This window comes from Oncorhynchus tshawytscha, linkage group LG02, assembly GCF_018296145.1.
Source record: "Oncorhynchus tshawytscha isolate Ot180627B linkage group LG02, Otsh_v2.0, whole genome shotgun sequence".
Lineage (NCBI taxonomy): Eukaryota > Metazoa > Chordata > Actinopteri > Salmoniformes > Salmonidae > Oncorhynchus > Oncorhynchus tshawytscha.
The window spans coordinates 72680462-72701042 of record NC_056430.1 but is presented as its reverse complement, the minus strand read 5'-3'; the positions used below and the strand labels follow the sequence as shown (position 1 = coordinate 72701042).

Below are 20581 nucleotides of genomic sequence, written 5' to 3'. Positions count from 1 at the left end.
AAAAACGGCCTAGCCAAACAAAAGGCACAACAAAAATGTTAATAAAACAAGAACAGATTTACATCTTTAAAAAAAACAAATATTATAAGCTCTGTCATAGACACCTTTTGTGGGAAACACAACGAAATATGTTGGCTACTCATTCAGACCTCTCCGTTTGTGACGATGGCATCCTTCTGTAGCCATACAGTATCATGATCTTAAGGCACATTCGACACACACAGCACACTGCGCAGGCAAGGCGGCTTGACCGCATCTTTCTCTGTTCTCCTCACACGTACGCACACACAAACAGCTAGTCTACAGTCTTGGCCTGATCCTCGTTGGACTTCTTCAGAATGGTGAGAAGGTTCTGAGACATGAAGTAGGGTCTCTCTGCAGTTCCGTCATTGCGTTCCAGGTCTTCCACTGGAAAATCAATGGATTGATGAGACAACAATAAGAGAAGCAACCATTGTCAAACTCAACATCTCTTCAGGTAAAACAGCATCCTATTCCTAACAACATAAAGGTTACCCAGACACCGTCTAAGCTTAATCCTGTACTGAAAAGCATGCGTTGATGAAAGTGCTTGTATAGTCCAGGACTAAACTTATTAAGTCTGTATCTGGGAAACTGTCCCAAAGTGAATAGAAACTCACCATTGTGTCATTCTCCCACTGTCCTATCGTCATTCAATATGATTACATTTGTCATTTACATGCAACAAAAAAAAGCTATATATTGATCCATACAACAAACTTTAATCAACAGCTGCATCCAACAGAAGCAAACTGAGTGGAATGTATCATATATAAGTGAAATACTACATCAGCTAACATGGTTACAATGTGACACACACTGACAGAAACAGATAGAAAACATTGACAGAAGGTTGCAAGGTTAGTTTTGATAAAGCACTCAAAGGCAATGTTACTGAAATACCATGCAGCACAGAGATAGGAAGAAGAGAGAGAGAGCGAGAGAGAAAGAGAGACAGATCGAGAGAAAGAAGAAAACAAAGGCAAATAGGGTCAGTAAACATTGAACAGGGCTTGCAGGGTCGTATTCATTAGGCCATGCAGCGGAAAACGTTTAAAAACATTTTGCAACGGAAAACAAAAACAAGTTCAGGTACGCCTCATAATGAGGCCGGAATGGAGTAAATGGAATGGCATCAAACACATGGAAACAATGTTTTTGATGTATTTGATACCATTCCACTGATTCCGCTCCAGCTATTTACCAAGAGCCTGTCCTCCCCAATTAAGGTGCCACCAACCTCCTGTGGTTAATACGACCTAGATCTGAGAGGTTAAAACGATTGCATCACAGCAACACAATCACAGCAGTTAAGCCAGTCCGAAATTCCAAGGCAAGTAGTTTGTGGAATTTCCCTACAATACATTGAGTCCAAAAACGTGTTCTTGGCTGGAGGGATCATCTATATAATTGATACAGAACTTAATAAGCTAAATAAATAATTACACACAGATGTAATAAGACATAATAAGCATACCTATTAATAAATACGTACTGTACATACACATTGATTCCATTGGAAATCACATTTTCATATCAAAGGATATCAAAGGATTTACCATTTGGTGTCAGCTGGTATCAATGTAAACATTGTTCATTTTCACCGTTAGTTGAAGTTTTGTTTTGATTGACTGTAAACATTGTAATAGTGAATTCATAGTGCATTCATTACTCATTACTTCATGATATTAAGACAATTAAATATTCATAATAACAATTGTAGTAGTCAGGCACAGGTTCAGCACTCACAGATCTACAGATCCTCACGATAAAAAAAACATCACAGTCTAAAACCAAACCAACACAATAAATGAATAATCAATAAATAAACATATTTTCAAGCTACAGAGATGCACTGGGTTTTTGATCAGCCTTTTACAACCACAGGACCTTGTTAAAACCATCTACCTTTATGTTAAAACAACCCTATGTGTGAATACAATACATTAGCACTGTGAAAAGTCTTGCATTTAAAAGCTGGTCATACATTTAACTGGTTCAAATCACACAGTCGTTAGCATAGAGTTACATATTAGCATAGAATTACATATTACGTCGTTAGTAACAGGTAGTGTATACTGGCTCCATACGGCACATGTTATATGAGGAGGGCCAGGAGCATTTCCTGACCTAGTTATGAGGTTTACCAAGCTTCACGTCTCCATGACAACGTAAACCACTACTCCTGGGGTGTAGAAGGATGGTCTTTAGGCTCCGCCTCTTGAGGTTTCTTTTCCTCTATCTCTTCCTTTTTAGGTTCTGTCAGCTGGTGATCCTTTGATCCCTTTTCTTCCACTTCTTCCTCCTGTTCTGGTCTCTTCTTTTCTGGTCCCTTCTCTTCCTCCTCCTCCTTCACTTCAGATTTCTCCTCTTGTGTTTCTTCCACTTCCGCCTCTTCGGTCTTCTCCTTCAGAGGTTGCTCCTCTTCGTTGGCCTGCATGAACACATCTTGGCGTTTCAGTTGTATCTCTCCATCTTGTTCTTTCAGCGGTACTTCCTCCTCCAGGCGAACTTCGTCCATCAGTGTAGGTTCACTTGGGTCAGCGTCTGGCTGTTCCGTACCATCTTTGTTGTCCTCTTCCTCCGCCATTTTGGTTTTGGAGAGAATCTCGTGAAGCTCCGGAGACATGAAGTACGGCCTTTCTGGAGAGCCGTCGTTTCTCTCCAGGTCTTCGCCTTCATTGTGTGTGTGTTTGATGAGTATTATGGGGTTATGTTTGTTCGGGTTAGTGGAAAAAAAGAACAGAAGCAAAACGTGTGGAATAAGAAATAGTGAAGTGTGGAATAAGGAGGGAAGAGACAAAGAGAAGGAAAAGTCAGAAACATGGCAGGCAAAAGAGGAATCTCAGGTAAAAAGAGCATTTCAGATTTGGAAAGTTGTGTGAGTGACTAAAGAGTATACCAATAAAATAGGATATTACTTACAGAAGCAGAGGAAGAGTGTGTCCACACACATAGCGTACACACTGAAGAATCCATGGGCAATCAGGTAGGATCCCACCACCACCGTCTAGGAAGAGAGAAACAGGCACACACACAGTGTTGGAATCAATACAAACAACACTTAGACACTCGAAGGCAGTGTTTCTCAGCCTTGAGTCAGTAGACCGGCCCTGGGATAATGTTGACCAGTTTTAATGTAAGGGTCCTATAAATAAGTATGATCTTTAGCTTACCAATCCCTAGCACAAAAAACATTGAGAAACATGGATTGAAGTAACAGTATAAGAGTTAATTCAGGCCTGTCTCTCACCAGAATGGGAACCCAGTAGTAGTTGAGAGAGGGGGCAGTCTGCTCCACAGCCTTAATCCTCCCAGAGAAGAAGAAGAAAGAACAGATTCCTAGCAAGAGAAGAAGAGATGCATATTATTAGGATATGAGGGCTCACTGAAAGGTATCACAGATGGTGGGAAACTGTACAAGGTGTCAATCAAGTCTCCTGCTTGTGTTTCTGAGGATCACTTACCCACAATTCCAACGATGAGGAGCTTCCCCAAAAACAATAGGAAGTCAGTCACCTTGTCTAAGACAGCCACCCTGAGAAGCCAACAGAGAAATGAATAAAAAGAGACAGAAACCCAAAGAGATACATGAATACTGTCTATATGAATGGAGATGTGGAGTTGTTAAAGATGCTATTGCTCTTCAGAAAAGGTCCCAGAGACTTGGGTTTGAGAAGGAGATGTGAAGGGTTCATGGAGGGTTTATGTAGGGTTTATGAAGGGCGTCTCAGTAGTCAACAACACTCACCTGATTATATTTCTCATGAGGAGGAAGAAGGCATCTCTGGCTGAGGTACAGAAGCTTTTACCATATATTGCCACCTAGGGGAAACATGTGGTGTTACATACAGTGTCAATTCACACAGTCTTCAATTCACACAGTTCACACAGTCTTCAATTCACACAGTTCACACAGTCTTCAATTCACACAGTTCACATTGCCTTCAATTCACTCAGTTCACACATTCTTCAATTCACACAGCTCACACTGCCTTCAATTCACACAGTTCACACAGTCTTCAATTCACACAGTTCACACTGCCTTCAATTCACACAGTTCACACAGTCTTCAATTCACACAGTTCACACTGCCTTCAATTCACACAGTTCACACAGTCTTCAATTCACACAGTTCACATTGCCTTCAATTCACACAGTTCACACTGTCTTCAATTCACACAGTTCACACTGTCTTCAATTCACACAGTTCACACACAACGAACGTACATTCACACAGTTAGGTTGATGAACTCACCATGATGTAGGCATTTCTATTGAGGAACTTGATGAATTTCTCCAGGCACCAGAAGCAGCACTTCAGGCAGCTGAGCAGGAACTTGGCAAAGCGATTCTGGGCAGCTAGTGGGGTACATAACAACAAACAGGAGATAATGACATCTGTTCCTGTTCATTTAGATAACAACCATCTATTACAATGTAATAATTAGTAGTGACATTTTTTTGGTCCATTTCCCACTGTATGTTGTCAATGAGGAAGTATCCCAGTCATTCACATCTGAGAATGGAACAGGATATGTGAGAATACCACCTCACCTTTCAGCTTCTGGTCCAGGTACTCCAGCAGAACCCTGATGACCTGAACCAGAGACAGGATGAGGGAACCGAAGGCAAGGGAGCCTGTATGGTATCTAGACAGGGGGAAGAAGGTAAAAGATTGTGTCCAAATGATTGGTCTCTCACTAACTCTCCATGCAACCCTTCTTTCTTTCTTTCTTTCTTTCTTTCTTTCTTTCTTTCTTTCTTTCTTTCTTTCTTTCTTTCTTTCTTTCTTTCTTTCACCCTATCACTCACTCACACACTCACTCAGTCACTCACACCCCCCACCCAAGTGCACTGCTTACACACACACACATGCATCCAAACCCCCACCCCCATCCCACACACTACCCCTCCTACCTGAGGGCTCGACCAAGTGAGGAGCAGATGGGGTTGGCTGGGATGTCGTCGGGCTTCTTGAAGGCCCAGTAGTAGGATGCGAAGGCCCCAGCCAGGGTCACCTGACCCAGCGCCGTTACAAAGTTAGCACACCAGAAGAAGAGGAACACGTTGTAGAACTGGAACAGGATGAGGTATTTATGGTAGTAGGTCTCGCCTCCGTAGAAGGCAAACAGGCACTCGGCGTCCGGGCACCGGGCTGTGATGTTGGTGGTGTTGAACGTCTGAGAAAAGAGAGGGGAAATCTCTGTGATATTAGCACTTCTGCTGGTATTAAAGGAGTAGTCCACTTATATTCAATACATGAGAAAAAAGGCCGTTTTTGAACACTATATACAGATAGAATAAAGGAACATATAAAAGTTTACAAAAAAATAAGCCTGATGTGTAAACAGGCAGATATGGAAGAACAGAGACATCTTGTGGCTCACCTCGGGATTGCAGGTGTCTCTGGAGTAATTACACTCAGTGGTGTTGAACACTTTGTACACCTGCTCATTGGAGGTGGACAGGAAGCTGGGAAAGGTGGTCAAGGAGGTTCCATCACTAAGGAAGTAGATACTGAGACATGTCATACAGACGTGACCATCTGCATGGAAACTTTATGGATACATTTAGTTTCCGCAGCGATGACTTGTGGAGGAGTCGTCCCAGTTATTTTCCTTGACGGTCTCAGTCTGTCCACATTTCAATCTGCACGGTTCCCTTACCATCTACAGCTATCTAGGCTAGCGCTACAACAAAACCTTTAACTAAAAGTAATCTAGCACATTTCACACCAATACAAGGACCGATACAGGAACACTTCTTTCCCTTGACAGACATGTAAACATGAATAACATGATTGACAGCTGAAGGATACACAGCGGTGATGGCCCAGTAGGCTATGACCAGGGCCAGCAGGGCAAAGGTCAACAGAGGGTAGAACAGTGATGACATCACATGGCCAACAGCCCTGCTGGCCTCCTTGATGAGGGCGATGGCGATGAGGACTCTCTTCCTGAGGAAGATGAGCAGCAGGATGACAACCACCTCCACGATGGACAGGATGATCACTGACGAAGGAGCGGAGTGCAGTTAGAGTGTTGGTGTGTGTGTGTGTCTCAACTTGAGTTGAATGAGTTGATGTGAGAGAGCGAGGGAGAAAGAGTATAGAAAGGGAGAGATAGGGAGAGAGAGAGAGTGTCATTTCTCCAAATTTGACATCCTTATTCAAGGTTTCAAAGACCTCTCTGATGAGAGTAGGCTGCCCGTCCTGTTGGGGGAGGACGCAGAGAGCTGTGGGTTGGCAGCGCACTACATTGCTGCCTGCCATAACATGAGGGACAGTGTCTGACAGACCAACCAACCTGCACATGTCCTCTATGCTTACTGTTATTGTTCAATGTATGGTTATTTTGACCCTTGATTATTGTTGTTACTGTTGTCCTATTGACTATATTGATTATTATTATTTTAATTATGTTAATATTGTAAATCTCCAAAGTAAGCTTTGGCAATATGTACATCATGCAAATAAAGCAAATTCAAATGAATTGAGAGAGAAAGAGAAAGTGAGAGAGCAGAAGAGAGAGAAATAAATAGAGAGGGAGAGAGATGAAAGAGGGAGAATGAGTGCATGTACTCACTGAAAGCCAGCCAGGTCTGTCTGATCTGCAGGTAAACAGAGAAGTCTGTCTGCAGTCCCAGATCACGGATAGTGACGTCAGAACCCGGCTCTCCCTTCAGGCTGCGGTACTCCATGGCACAATGGAAGATCCCTAAACATTTTAAAGGTAAGAGTCAGCGAAATGACGTTGCACGAGCAGCACCGCAGATATTGCGATGAGCAAGATGAAATACTTGGCTCTCACACAGTGACACAGTATCTGTACACGTGTACGGGGTTTTCTTCACACCGTTACAGCCTGGTAACCATGGGACCAAGTTTAGCCTTACACTTCAACGCTCTTAGTTGTTGCGGAAATTGACCCACTCTGATGTTTACTTAGTGCACCTACGTCATATCACTGAGCCTACCTCTAACATTTCTTAATGGTTAACTTGATAAAGCACAATGTTGATTTTATTATTTTTAATGGTACTTTAAATAGGTAAAACCACAGTATGTTTTCAGTTAGATAGGTTTTGGGAAAGGGGAATATACCATATCCGATGACCAGTATCACCATGACGATCATGACCCAGATCATGATCCCGGCCAGGTAGCGCAGGAGGACGATGAAGATGAGACTGACCACCATGGCTATCACCAGACCACTGGAGGAGAGACAGGAAATCACATTCACATTCACAGAACCTTATTAAGATGAGACTGACCCCCCTCCCACACACTGTCACCAGACCGCTGGAGGAGAGACAGGAAATAACATTCACATTCACAGAACCTTATTAAGATGAGACTGACCACCCTCCCACACACTGTCACCAGACCACTGGAGGAGAGACAGGAAATCACATTCACAGAACCTTATTAAGATGAGACTGACCCCCTCCAACACACTGTCACCAGACCGCTGGAGGAATACAGATAATATTCAAATTCACAGAACTTTGTTATTCCTGTGAGGGAACATTTATCTCTATGGGGAAATGTTGGCTCAGCAATACATTATTGGGATAATACAGGTAACTATAGAGTGTGCAACTTTCTTTATTGTCTTGTGTCATGAGTGTGTTTACCACAGAGAGACACTCACATCAGTATCCAGTACCAGGATACAGTGTAGTCCTCAAAGATCCTCATGGCTACCTGGCGAGCCTCAACAACCACATTGGACTTCCTGTAAGAACAACAAGTCCACTTAACACTTCGCTAACAATTGACAGACAGACAGGCGGGCGGACAGACAGACAGATTGATAGGTTGGTTGGTAGGTAGGTTGATTGATTGATTAATTCATACAGTACCAGTCAAAAGTACCAGTTTGTACACACCTACTCATTCAAGGGTTTTTCTTTGTTTTGACTATTTTTGACATTGTAGAATAATAGTGAAGACATCAAAACTATGAAATAACACATATGGAATCATGTAGTAACCAAAGAAGTGTTTTCAAAGTAGCCACACCTTGCCTTGATGACAGCATTGCACACTCTTGGCATTCTCTCAACCAGCTTCATGAGGTAGTCACCTGGAATGTATTTCAATGAACAGGTGTGCCTAGTTAAAAGTTCATTTGTGGAATTTCTTTCCTTAATGCATTTGAACCAATCAGTTGTGTTGTGAAAAGATAGGGGTGGTATACAGGAGACCAAATCCATATTATGGCAAGAACAGCTTAAATAAGCAAAGTGAAACGACAGTCCATCATTACTTTAAGACATGAAGGTCAGTCAATCAGGAACATTTCAAGAACTTTGAAAGTTTCTTCAAGTGTAGTTGCAAAAACCATCAAGCGCTATGATGAAACTGGCTCTCATGAGGACCGCCACAGGAAAGGAAGACTCAGAGTTACCTCTGCTGCAGAGGAAAAATTCATTAGAGTTAACTGCACCTCAGAATGCAGCCCAAATAAATGCTTCATAGAGTTCAAGTAACAGACACGTCTCAACATCAACTGTTCAGAGGAGACTTCGTGAATCAGGCCTTCATGGTCAAATTGCTGCAAAGAAACCACTACTAAAATACACCAATAAGAAGAAAAAACTTGCTTAGGCCAAGAAACACAAGCAATGGACATTAGACCAGTGGAAATCTCTCCTTTGGTCTGAGGAGTCCAATTTTGAGGTTTTTGGTTCCAACCTCCGTGTCTTTGTGAGACGCAGAGTAGGTGAACGAATGATCTCCGCATGTGTGGTTCCCACCGTGAAGCATGGAGGAGGAGGTGTGATGTTGTGGGGTTGCTTTGCTGGTGACATTGTCAGTGATTTATTTAGAATTGAAGGCACACTTATCCAGCATGGCTACCACGGCATTCTGCAGTGATTCACCATCCCATCTGGTTTGCACTTAGTGGGACTATCGTTTGTTTTTCAACAGGACAATGACCCAATACACCTCCAGGCTGCGTAAGGGCTATTTGACCAAGGAGAGTGATGGAGTGATACATTAGATGACCTGGCCTCCACAATCCCCCGACCTCAACCCAATTGAGATGGTTTGGGATGAGTTGGACTGCAGAGTGAAGGAAAAGCAGCCAACAAATGCTCAGCATATGTGGGAACTCCTTCAAGACTGTTGGAAAAGCATTGCAGGTGAAGCTGGTTAAGAGAATGCCAAGAGTGCGCAAAGTTGTCCTCAAGGCAAAGGGTGGCTACTTTGAAGAATCTAATTTGTTTAACATTTTTTTGTTTACTACATGATTCCACATGTGTTATTTCATAGTTTTGATGTCTTCACTATTACTCTACAATGTAGAAAATAGTCAAAATAAAGAAAAACCCTTGAATGAGTAGGTGTGTCCAAACTTTTGACTGGTACTGTATATTGACGGTGTTTCAGGTTGAGGCATGAGGACTCACTTTGAAGCGTCCAGAAAATCAGTGGCGTTCACCTTCTCTCCCTCCCCGTTGTCAAAAATAGTCTCGTTGCCAACGACAACCACACCACCTTTCATGGTACTGAGAGCTGGAAGGCACCGACGAGTGACTGGAGGGAGAGGAGAGAGAGTGGAGATCAAGAATCACTAAATGTGTGGCCACTATACATTTACTAAGTCTTTATAAAAACACACACACACATACAGTGTACGCTATGGCTCCTGAGAAGACTTACATGGTTTGCTGGACATGAGCATGGAAGGACACAGGCCATCCCTCAGGATCTCGGGAGCACTCTGCGAAACAAAACAAAGTCACCCTTAGTTACACATTATTTCCCTAACTACATACAGTGCCTTGCGAAAGTATTCGGCCCCCTTGAACTTTGCGACCTTTTGCCACATTTCAGGCTTCAAACATAAAGATATAAAACCTTATTTTTTTGTGAAGAATCAACAACAAGTGGGACACAATCATGAAGTGGAACGACATTTATTGGATATTTCAAACTTTTTAACAAATCAAAAACTGAAAAATTGGGCGTGCAAAATTATTCAGCCCCTTTACTTTCACTGCAGCAAACTCTCTCCAGAAGTTCAGTGAGGATCTCTGAATGATCCAATGTTGACCTAAATGACTAATGATGATAAATACAATCCACCTGTGTGTAATCAAGTCTCCGTATAAATGCACCTGCACTGTGATAGTCTGAGAGGTCCGTTAAAAGCGCAGAGAGCATCATGAAGAACAAGGAACACACCAGGCAGGTCCGAGATACTGTTGTGAAGAAGTTTAAAGCCGGATTTGGATACAAAAAGATTTCCCAAGCTTTAAACATCCCAAGGAGCACTGTGCAAGCGATAATATTGAAATGGAAGGAGTATCAGACCACTGCAAATCTACCAAGACCTGGCCGTCCCTCTAAACTTTCAGCTCATACAAGGAGAAGACTGATCAGAGATGCAGCCAATAGGCCCATGATCACTCTGGATGAACTGCAGAGATCTACAGCTGAGGTGGGAGACTCTGTCCATAGGACAACAATCAGTCGTATATTGCACAAATCTGGCCTTTATGGAAGAGTGGCAAGAAGAAAACCATTTCTTAAAGATATCCATAAAAAGTGTTGTTTAAAGTTTGCCACAAGCCACCTGGGAGACACACCAAACATGTGGAAGAAGGTGCTCTGGTCAGATGAAACCAAAATTGAACTTTTTGGCAACATTGCAAAACGTTATGTTTGGCGTAAAAGCAACACAGCTCATCACCCTGAACACACCATCCCCACTGTCAAACATGGTGGTGGCAGCATCATGGTTTGGGCCTGCTTTTCTTCAGCAGGGACAGGGAAGATGGTTAAAATTGATGGGAAGATGGATGGAGCCAAATACAAGACCATTCTGGAAGAAAACCTGATGGAGTCTGCAAAAGACCTGAGACTGGGACGGAGATTTGTCTTCCAACAAGACAATGATCCAAAACATAAAGCAAAATCTACAATGGAATGGTTCAAAAATAAACATATCCAGGTGTTAGAATGGCCAAGTCAAAGTCCAGACCTGAATCCAATCGAGAATCTGTGGAAAGAACTGAAAACTGCTGTTCACAAATGCTCTCCATCCAACCTCACTGAGCTTGAGCTGTTTTGCAAGGAGGAATGGGAAAAAAGTTCAGTCTCTCGATGTGCAAAACTGATAGAGACATACCCCAAGCGACTTACAGCTGTAATCGCAGCAAAAGGTGGCGCTACAAAGTATTAACTTAAGGCGGCTGAATAATTTTGCACGCCCAATTTTTCAGTTTTTGATTTGTTAAAAAAGTTTGAAATATCCAATAAATGTCGTTCCACTTCATGATTGTGTCCCACTTGTTGTTGATTCTTCACAAAAAAATACAGTTTTATATCTTTATGTTTGAAGCCTGAAATGTGGCAAAAGGTCGCAAAGTTCAAGGGGGCCGAATACTTTCGCAAGGCACTGTACTTTGCCACTGCAAATGTATCTCCTGTCACCCACCATTTTGGAGAAGTCCACTCCTTCCTTGCAGAACTGCTTGTAGTACTCCTGCTCTCCTTTGTTCAGGTAGGCTTTCAACAACGTCATGTGTTTGGTAGGACAGCTTTCCACACATAACTGAGTGGTGGGGCACTGGAACTCCAGCAGGGTCAGGGGACTGGCACACTTCAGGATGTTGAAGTAGAACAGGAGAGGTTTCTTCCTGTTAGAGACAGTTACAGTTGCAGTTGGAAGTTTACATACACCTTAACCAAATACATTTCAACTCAGTTTTCACAATTCCTGACATTTAATCCTAGTAAAAATCTAGTTAGGATCACCACTTTATTTTAAGAATGTGAAATTTCAGAATCGTAGTTGAGATAATTATTTATTTCAGCTTTTATTTCTGTCATCACATTCCCAGTGGGTCAGAAGTTCACATACACTCAATTAGTATACAGTAGCATTGACTTTAAATTGTTTAACTTGGGTCAAACATTTGGGGTAGCCTTCCACAAGCTTCCCACAATATTGTCCATTTGGAAGACCCATTTGCGACCAAGCAAATGATGTCATGGCTTTAGAAGCTTTTGATAGGTTAATTGACATCATTTGAGTCTACCTTCAGACTCAGTGCCTCTTTGCTTGACATCATAGGAAAATCAAAAGAAATCAGCCAAGACCTCAAAATAAATTGTAGACCTCCATAAGTCTGGTTCATCCTTGGGAGCAATTTCCAAACATCTGAATGTACCACGTTCATCTGTACAAACAATAGTACGCAAGTATAAACACCATGGGACCACGCAGCCGTCATACCGCTCAGGAAGGAGACGCATTCTGTCTCCTAGAGAGGAACGTACTTTGGTGCGAAAACTGCAAATCAATCCATGAACAACAGCAACGGACCTTGTGAAGATGCTGGAGGAAACAGGTACAAAAGTTTCTATATCCACAGTAAAACAAGTCCTATATCGACATAACCTGAAAGGCCGCTCAGCAAGGAAGAAGCCACTTCTCCAAATCCGCCATAAAAAAGCCAGACTGCAGTTTGCAACGACACATGGGGACAAAGATCGTACTTTTTGGAGAAATGTCCTCTGGTCTGATGAAACAAAAATAGAACTGTTTGGCCATAATGACCATTGTTATGTTTGGAGGAAAAAGGGGGAGGCTTGCAAGCTGAAGAACACCGTCCCAAACGTGAAGCACGAGGGTGGCATCATCATGTTGTGGGGATGCTTTGCCGCAGGAGGGACTGGTGCACTTCACAAAATAGATGGCATCATGAGGAAATGAAAATTATGTGGATATATTGAAGCAACATCTCAAGACATCAGTCAGGAAGTTAAAGTTTGGTCGCAAATGAGTCTTCCAAATGGACAATGACCCCAAGAATACTTGCAAAGTTGTGGCAAAATGGCTTAAGGACAACAAAGTCAAGGTATTTCTGTGGCCATCACAAAGCCCTGACCTCAATCCTATAGAAAATTTGTGGGCAGAACTGAAAAATCTGCGAGCAAGGAGGCCTACAATCCTGACTCAGTTACACCAGCTCTGTCTGGAGGAATGGGCCAAAATTCCCCTAACTTATTGTGGGAAGCTTGTGGAAGGCTACCCGAAACGTTTGACTCAAGTTAAACAATTTAAAGGCAATGCTACCAAAAACTAATTGAGTGTATGTAAACTTCTGATCCACTGGGAATGTGATGAAAGAAATAAAAGCTGAAATAAATCATTCTCTCTACTATTATTCTGACATTTCACATTCTTAAAATAAAGTGGTGATCCTAACTGACCTAAGACAGGGAATTTTTACTAGGATTAAACGTCATGAATTGTGAAAAACTGAGTTTAAATGTATTTGGCTAAGGAGTATGTAATCTTCCGACTTCAACTGTAGTAGTTCGTATGTAGAGACAGTTATATAGTAGTTCATATGTAGAGACAGTTATATAGTAGTTCATATTTACAGGAAGTACATATACAGAGGTTATAACACATCCTTCAGGATGTTCTTTTTTATCTTCACACAACAGGTTACAGGCTCACCACAAAGCATCAGGATGATACCACAAAAGACATATTAACACAAAGAGACAGATAATATCTTGACATGTGAATGGACAAGAGGAATTCTAAAGGATCAGTATTGAAGAGAGATGTTCAAAGGCAGAATAAATAGGGGGTAATGGAAGGGGCTTACTCCAGGGGGTCCCGGCCTGGCCACAGAACTGTCCTCTGCTGTCAGTCGGGTAGATAACCTTCCTGGGGTCCCCTGAGACCAGGCTGGAGTAGGAGGAAGTATAACAACACTGTAGTTCAGATACCATCCAGTTATCATAACGACACACGATGGAATCGAATAGAATCATTTCAAATAGAATAAAATATCACTTTACTGTGTCTTGTTTGGGCCTTGTGTTTTGGTTAATCATGTCACATGACCTGGAATTGAAACTTTATTTAAAGCTCTTTCATCAAACTGCTCCCTTTTTTTTTTATGTCCGACGGCCCAGCACCATCCTCAGACCATTTCTTACATTTTTGGTCCAATTATCATTTCTGGAAAAGGCTTACAATAAAAGTTCAAATCCAGGTCATGTGACATGATTAACAAAAACACAGGGCCCTAGAACTGATGTAATGGCTTAGTGTAGTTATGGAGACACTGACCCAGGATCCCCACAGCAAAGTATCCCAGTATGGCCAAGATGAAGAGAATACAGCAGAACACATCTGTGCAGCCCCTGGCAACCACAGGAGCAGAGAGGGAGAGAGAGAGATGGTTTGACTGCTATTTTTTGACGTTGAGCTTTATTAAGCTTTGCTATGTGGGTAATTGATAGAGTGAGGTTTGGCTGTCAAAGCTGATAATGAGATGATTACCTGTTGTGGATGGGTCCTTTGAAGGTAGGGTCAAACTTCCGTGCTTCACCTGTGAACAAGCAAAGAGAGAGAGTTTTTTTCTTTACATTTATACACAGATGTGTGTGTGTGTGTGTGTGTGTGTGTGTGTGTGTGTGTGTGTGTGTGGTGTATGTGGTTATATCTGTGTATCAGTATATCTGTAAGTGTGTGTACACATTAACAACGCTGAGACGTATTTTCCATAACAAAAGGATTCTCCCGCAAGACCGACATGCCTAGCAACCCACAAAATGGCTCCCCGGTGACTCAGAGCTCCTTGTGGACATTCTTAGGCGCCATAGTAACGCTATGGTAACACCTCAGAGACTAGGCAGGCGCCACATCAGACAGCGCATCTACTCAATTGACCATAGTCTGGTAGCAAAGCAAGACAATTATAATGCTGTGTATACAGTCTGAATGGTCCTGATACAATGTATTCTACATAACATCTAGAAACCAACACAAAAGCTCATTCACCCAAGAACATTTTTAGTTCTTACCCAGAGTGACTTACAGTACTGAGTGCATACACTGTTGTTCCCCCCCGTGGGAATCAAACCCACAACCCTGGCATTGCCAACGCCATGCTCCACTAACTGAGCTACACAGTTCTACAATACGCAAATGATGTGGGGCAACATTTTATTTCCTGTTTTGCATCTAAGATCTTGACCCTTATCCTGTTATGACATATGGCCATGTGTCTTGTTAACGAACGTGTCACATTATTTTCTGAACATAGAGCACAGTGTGACTGAGAACATTGTTGCAGCTTCTTGTGGACATGATATACTGCTCTGTCAACGTGAGATATAACAGTGAGTCAGGCTTTCCATCCTGCTCAACAAAAAAATAGGAAACACCCCTTTTCTTCAGATGGCAGAACAATTAGTTTGACTGTACAGTATTTAAGAACATTATGAGTGTTGGAAATCCCATTGTACACAACGGCTGCAATGTGATGACACACTGTAGCCTACACTCCTAGAAAAAAGGGTTCCAAAATGGTTCTTCGGCTGTCCCCATAGGAGAACCCTCTTTGGTTCTACGAGTGTACACTATTTCACTGTGTCATCAGATCACACACGTTGCAACCATCGAACACCCAGTGTCCCATAGAATAAACCATATTGGTTTGTAAACAAAAGTGAGTTGCCTCAATCTCATTCATTTACTGTCTTTAATTACAGTCCATAATGTTCAGTTCAAAACATAAACGACGTCACAGACAACAACTGCAAAGGCTACTCCCATCATGCCCTCAATCAGTGAGAAGTGAAAGAAACAACAGGCACAACGAAAACCGTTACACCGCCGTCCTGAATATTTACAATACCTTTATTCTTTGCCATTCTCACTCCTCAGTCACTCCCTTTCTGTCTTTTTCATCAACAGGTTGGCTGTATTCATGTGTTGTGCTGTGTTGCCTATATTTATTTCAGTACACTTCTAATGCGTTAAGTGTGTCTCGACTCCAGACCACCACCTCAGACCTCACTTCCTTCTTCCTGTGTATTGCAAAATAAAGAATGAGTCAAATCTTGTTCTGCCTTCCTTTACCATTACGCTCCCTCCATTCCCTCGCTCTCTTCATTTCTCCCTCTCTTTGCCTATTTTACTGGGCTGTTATCATGGGAATGGGTGGCACACAGGAGGGTTGGAGAGGAGAGAGAGAGAGAGAGGTAACAGTGTTTTCCTTTTCCCTCGACCGGGCATAACTGAACCTTTTTCACTCCTAAAATGACTTTGGTGAGTTCACCCTAATAGAGGGGATTTTAAAAGCTTTACAGGACTTGCATCTATCCTAAAATAGATGGGTGTGGATGCAAAAGTCAGGGCGACTAGAAACGAAGCTAAACATCTATCACTCTCATGTAGGTCAAGTATGTAGACACTGATATAATATGATCATTCGTAAAACTCAACTGCAGTTCCCCTTCCTATTCAGGGGATAGCAACAGGCTATGCACCTAACTGGGTCGACTGCAAACACACAGTGTGTGGTGCACTGTGCATGACTTAGTTAGGTCCTAGTGGTTCATCCAGAATGTTCCTTCAAATAACACATGCAACCTTATATCTGTAAAAAGCCTACAGGAAGAGGATCCTTCATATGAGTCGGCAGTTCTCTCGCTAACCAGCGATGATGGGACTTCTCTGAACTTTCTAACTTCTTGTTTCAAAGTTAAGACGTATTTTTTTAAACGTTTCACTCCTGATTGCCTTCACAACCGTGCTGAAAGTATCTATAACTAGACTACATATGATTTACAAACAATTGATTAACTATCAAATATACGATCTATAAGTCTATAGTCTATAAATGAGTTTTCAACAAAACACTGGCAATGTTTGTAGTCTACCCAGCATTTTCTTTTGTACTGTCTTGTATTTTAATGTGTATTTTATATTGTATTAGACAGGGCGCATTTGGAAAAGAGAGCTCTCAATATGTCTTCCCAGTCGATATAAAGGTTCAATCAAAAATGAAAATGCAGCCTGCATAGTCCACCATACATATCTGTGTCTGTTCTGGAAGGACATATGCCCTCCTACATGCTCTCCCTGGTCTGGCCATGACACCTTCCCACCTTCCCACCTTCCAACCTCCAAGGCCATGTGATAGACACACAGCGTAGACAATACTGACTAGTGTGTATTGACAGACTTCAGTCTGACAATGGGACCTAGAGTGGGTGTAGCCTGGAAGCAGATCTGTGCTGTCTTGTCAATTGTCACATGACATAAGCAATAAAGTTCAAACAGATCTGGGGCCAGCCTAGAAGAAGCTTTTATCCAAAACGCTCAGTTCAGTGAGTCCTTTCACTATGTGACCGCAAGGACCCTGACGTTGCTGGCATAATGCCCTTACCAGCTGAGCCACACAGTGCCGTCATGATGGACATGTTCCACTTCCAGACCCAGTGGGACTATTGAATGTCCACTACCTAGACACTCTTAATGGGGTTGTGGTCTTAGTGATCTAATTGTTTAGTGTCTGCTGGTCTGTTGTGGTCTAGTGATCTAATGGTTTAGTGTCTGCTGGTCTGTTGTGGTCTAGTGATCTAATGGTTTAGTGTCTGCTGGTCTGTTGTGGTCTAGTGATCTAATGGTTTAGTGTCTGCTGGTCTGTTGTGGTCTAGCACACAGAGACAGGGCATTACTGCCATGGCTGGATGGCCAACATAACAGTAGCTGCGGATAGGTGGTGGAGAAAGAAGCCTCTCGTTCCAATGTTACTCAAAAACATGGCATTTGAGTGTCGATATGAATCTTGTATATTGATGAGTTATTACTAATTCCATGTGTCTGTACAGGAATAGGTTGGAAGGACTTCGCTAATAACACAGGCTACTATAGTGGCAGGTAGCCTAGTGGTTAAATTGTTGGGTCAGTATCAAAAGGTCACTGGTTCTAATACCTGTGCAGACAAGATGAAAAATATGTTGATGTGCCCTTGAGCAATGCACTTACACCTCACTTGCTCCAGGGGTGCTGTACTACTATGGCTGACCCTGTAAAACAACCCATTTCATTGCACCTATCTGGTGTAGGTGACAATTCAACAACAGTACATCATATTGATGTGTATATGGAATAGGTCATGGTGTAGTTTATACTGCACAACTCAACTGCTTCCAGAGTAAACTCTTCTTTGGCAGTAGCCTGAGAGAAGCCGTCAGATATTCCTGAGACTGAAGGGGGGGGGTCAGTTCCCTTTTCTGAAGTGTCTATACTTGCCGCTGGTTGCCAAATAAATCCAGCCCAAATCCTGCCTGCCGCTCCCCTCATTCCCCTACATGGCTCACTACGATCACACTAAGCAAATCTGTCTAACAGTTTTGCTGTGACCTGACAGCCAGAGACAGCATGACAAAGGATCATTGTGAAACAACACACTCACTCATATGCTGTGTGTGTGTGTGCCACTTGAGTTCATGAGTTGACTCAGTGCCCCTAGACTCAGTGTGATGAGTGGGTACATCAGACACTCAGCAACAGGCCTGTGCATGCTGCTACCGGCGGGTGTTTTAGACTAGACAAGACATCCAGCCGGCACACTGGCCCACTCATACACAGTCAGAGGATATTCATATAGACAGACAACAGGGCAGGAAACTAGCCTGGTCCCTGGGCTGTTTGGTCTGTTTTGCTGTCTCCAGGTTGGTGGCAAAACAGCACAATGAGACATGATACCAGGGCCTGTATGTGTCTCAGAGTAATGCTGATCTAGGATCAGTTTCAATACTCCTACTCCAAGATAAACACTCCTATCTCCTAGATCAGTACTCCTCCTAGATCAGCACTCCTACCTCATAGATCAGCACTCCTTCCCCTAGATCAGCACTCCTTCTCTAGCTCAGCACTCCTACCTCCTAGATCAGCACTTACCTCTTAGATCAGCACTCCTACCTCCTAGATCAGCACTCCTACCTCCTAGATCAGCACTCCTTCGCCTAGATCAGCACTCCTACCTCATAGATCAGCACTCCTTCCCCTAGATCAGCACTCCTTCCCTAGATCAGCACTCCGACCTCCTAGATCAGCACTTACCTCTTAGATCAGCACTCCTACCTCCTAGATCAGCACTCCTATCTCCTAGATCAGCACTCCTACCTCCTAGATCAGCACTCCTACCTCCTAGATCAGCACTCCTTCGCCTAGATCAGCACTCTACCTCCTAGATCAGCACTCTACCTCCTAGATCAGCAATTCTACCTCCTAGATCAGCACTCCTACCTCCTAGATCAGCACTCCTACCTCCTAGATCAGCACTCCTACCTCCTAGATCAGCACTCCTACCTCCTAGATCAGCACTCCTACCTCCTAGATCAGCACTCCTACCTCCTAGATCAGCACTCCTACCTCCTAGATCAGCACTCCTACCTCCTAGATCAGCACTCCTACTTCCTAGATCAGCACTCCTACCTCATAGATCAGCACTCCTACCTCATAGATCAGCACTCCTACCTCATAGATCAGCACTCCTCCTCCTAGATCAGCACTCCTACCTCCTAGATCAGCACTTCTACTCTGAGACACTTTATGGATACAGGCCATGGCTAGCAGAAAACTGGGATCCAGGCTTTGACTCTCTATAGGTACCTGAAACATTGGTTTAAAGGCCTTCTGTTCAGTTTATGACCTTTCTGGCTGATGTGTGATGTGGGGGGAGGGAGCTAACTGAGGACAAGGCCTGTTTACATGGCAACAGGAAAGTCACAAGGATACTGTACTGACATCAGTGGGTCCTTAGATAAACCATAGAGCAGGGATCATCAACTAGATTCAGGACAATTTTTTCTTGAGCGGATGGTCGGTGGGCCGGAACATAGTTACAAATCATTTGTAGACTGCAAATTGACTGCAAGAGGCCCAAACAGATAATAACATAATAATTTCAAACCTTGCTTACATTTGTATACGATCATGTCTCTCTATTATGCGTGGGAATACTTTGTAACAGATTTCCAAAATTAAAATCACTTGGAGCTGATTTTCTGGTGTTTTTACAGTCTTATGTCCACCAATGAAAATTCCAACCAAAAATGATGATTATTCAAATACATTTTTGTTTGGCTCAGATAACTTGGGTGGCCAAATAAAATCACCTGCCAGTTGGGGAACCCTGCCATAGAGAATGTGCCTATAAGGCAACTATTGTCCGTCTCTCACTCCCTTTCTTACAAACTAGTCATACTGAATGGATATCAGTGAATCCAATTTAACATGACTTAGATTACACTGGAATTAATGACTGTAAGTCGCTTTGGATAAAAGTGTCTGTTAAATGGCATATATATATTATATATATTATTACAAACCTAGGCCTCTATCTTCATCATAATATGACTAGGGTGGGGCCTAAATGCTGAATTACCGACAACATATTGTAAGCCTTCTATGTTGGTAATCAGTTGAGGTTTGAAGTGCAGGTCTATTCCAACATGTGATGACATTGACTGGAGGGATTAAGGCTAAACAGGATGGAGGACCTCGATGACTCAACAGATCTTCTGAACAACAACTCAACCCAAAGTCCAACCACCATTTGGAAGTGCAACTGCAGCGAAGGACAGGCTGACTATCTGTCTACCTCTTGAGAGACATGTGACATGCCACACAATGAGTGACATGCCACACAATGAGTGACATTTTAGAAAGTCGTTATGGCAAAACTTAAATAAATCACTGTTAATGATGCTGAG

The 20581-nt window shown here is 42.7% G+C and overlaps 1 protein-coding gene across 1 annotated transcript; it reads right to left on the bottom strand.

The window, feature by feature from the left end:
- Positions 1-9: 9 nt before the first annotated feature.
- Positions 10-15893, bottom strand: LOC112247207 (choline transporter-like protein 2). The gene is given in 21 exon segments (XM_042304365.1): positions 10-408; positions 2947-3031; positions 3275-3363; positions 3489-3559; positions 3773-3846; positions 4280-4383; positions 4579-4673; positions 4942-5204; positions 5412-5496; positions 5843-6035; positions 6609-6740; positions 7127-7239; positions 7680-7763; positions 9445-9571; positions 9698-9758; positions 11478-11679; positions 13662-13740; positions 13743-13748; positions 14136-14209; positions 14349-14397; positions 15709-15893. Coding segments are annotated over 21 exon segments (2115 nt in total). The 5' UTR covers positions 15725-15893; the 3' UTR covers positions 10-295.
- Between the last annotated feature and the right edge of the window lie 4688 nt (positions 15894-20581).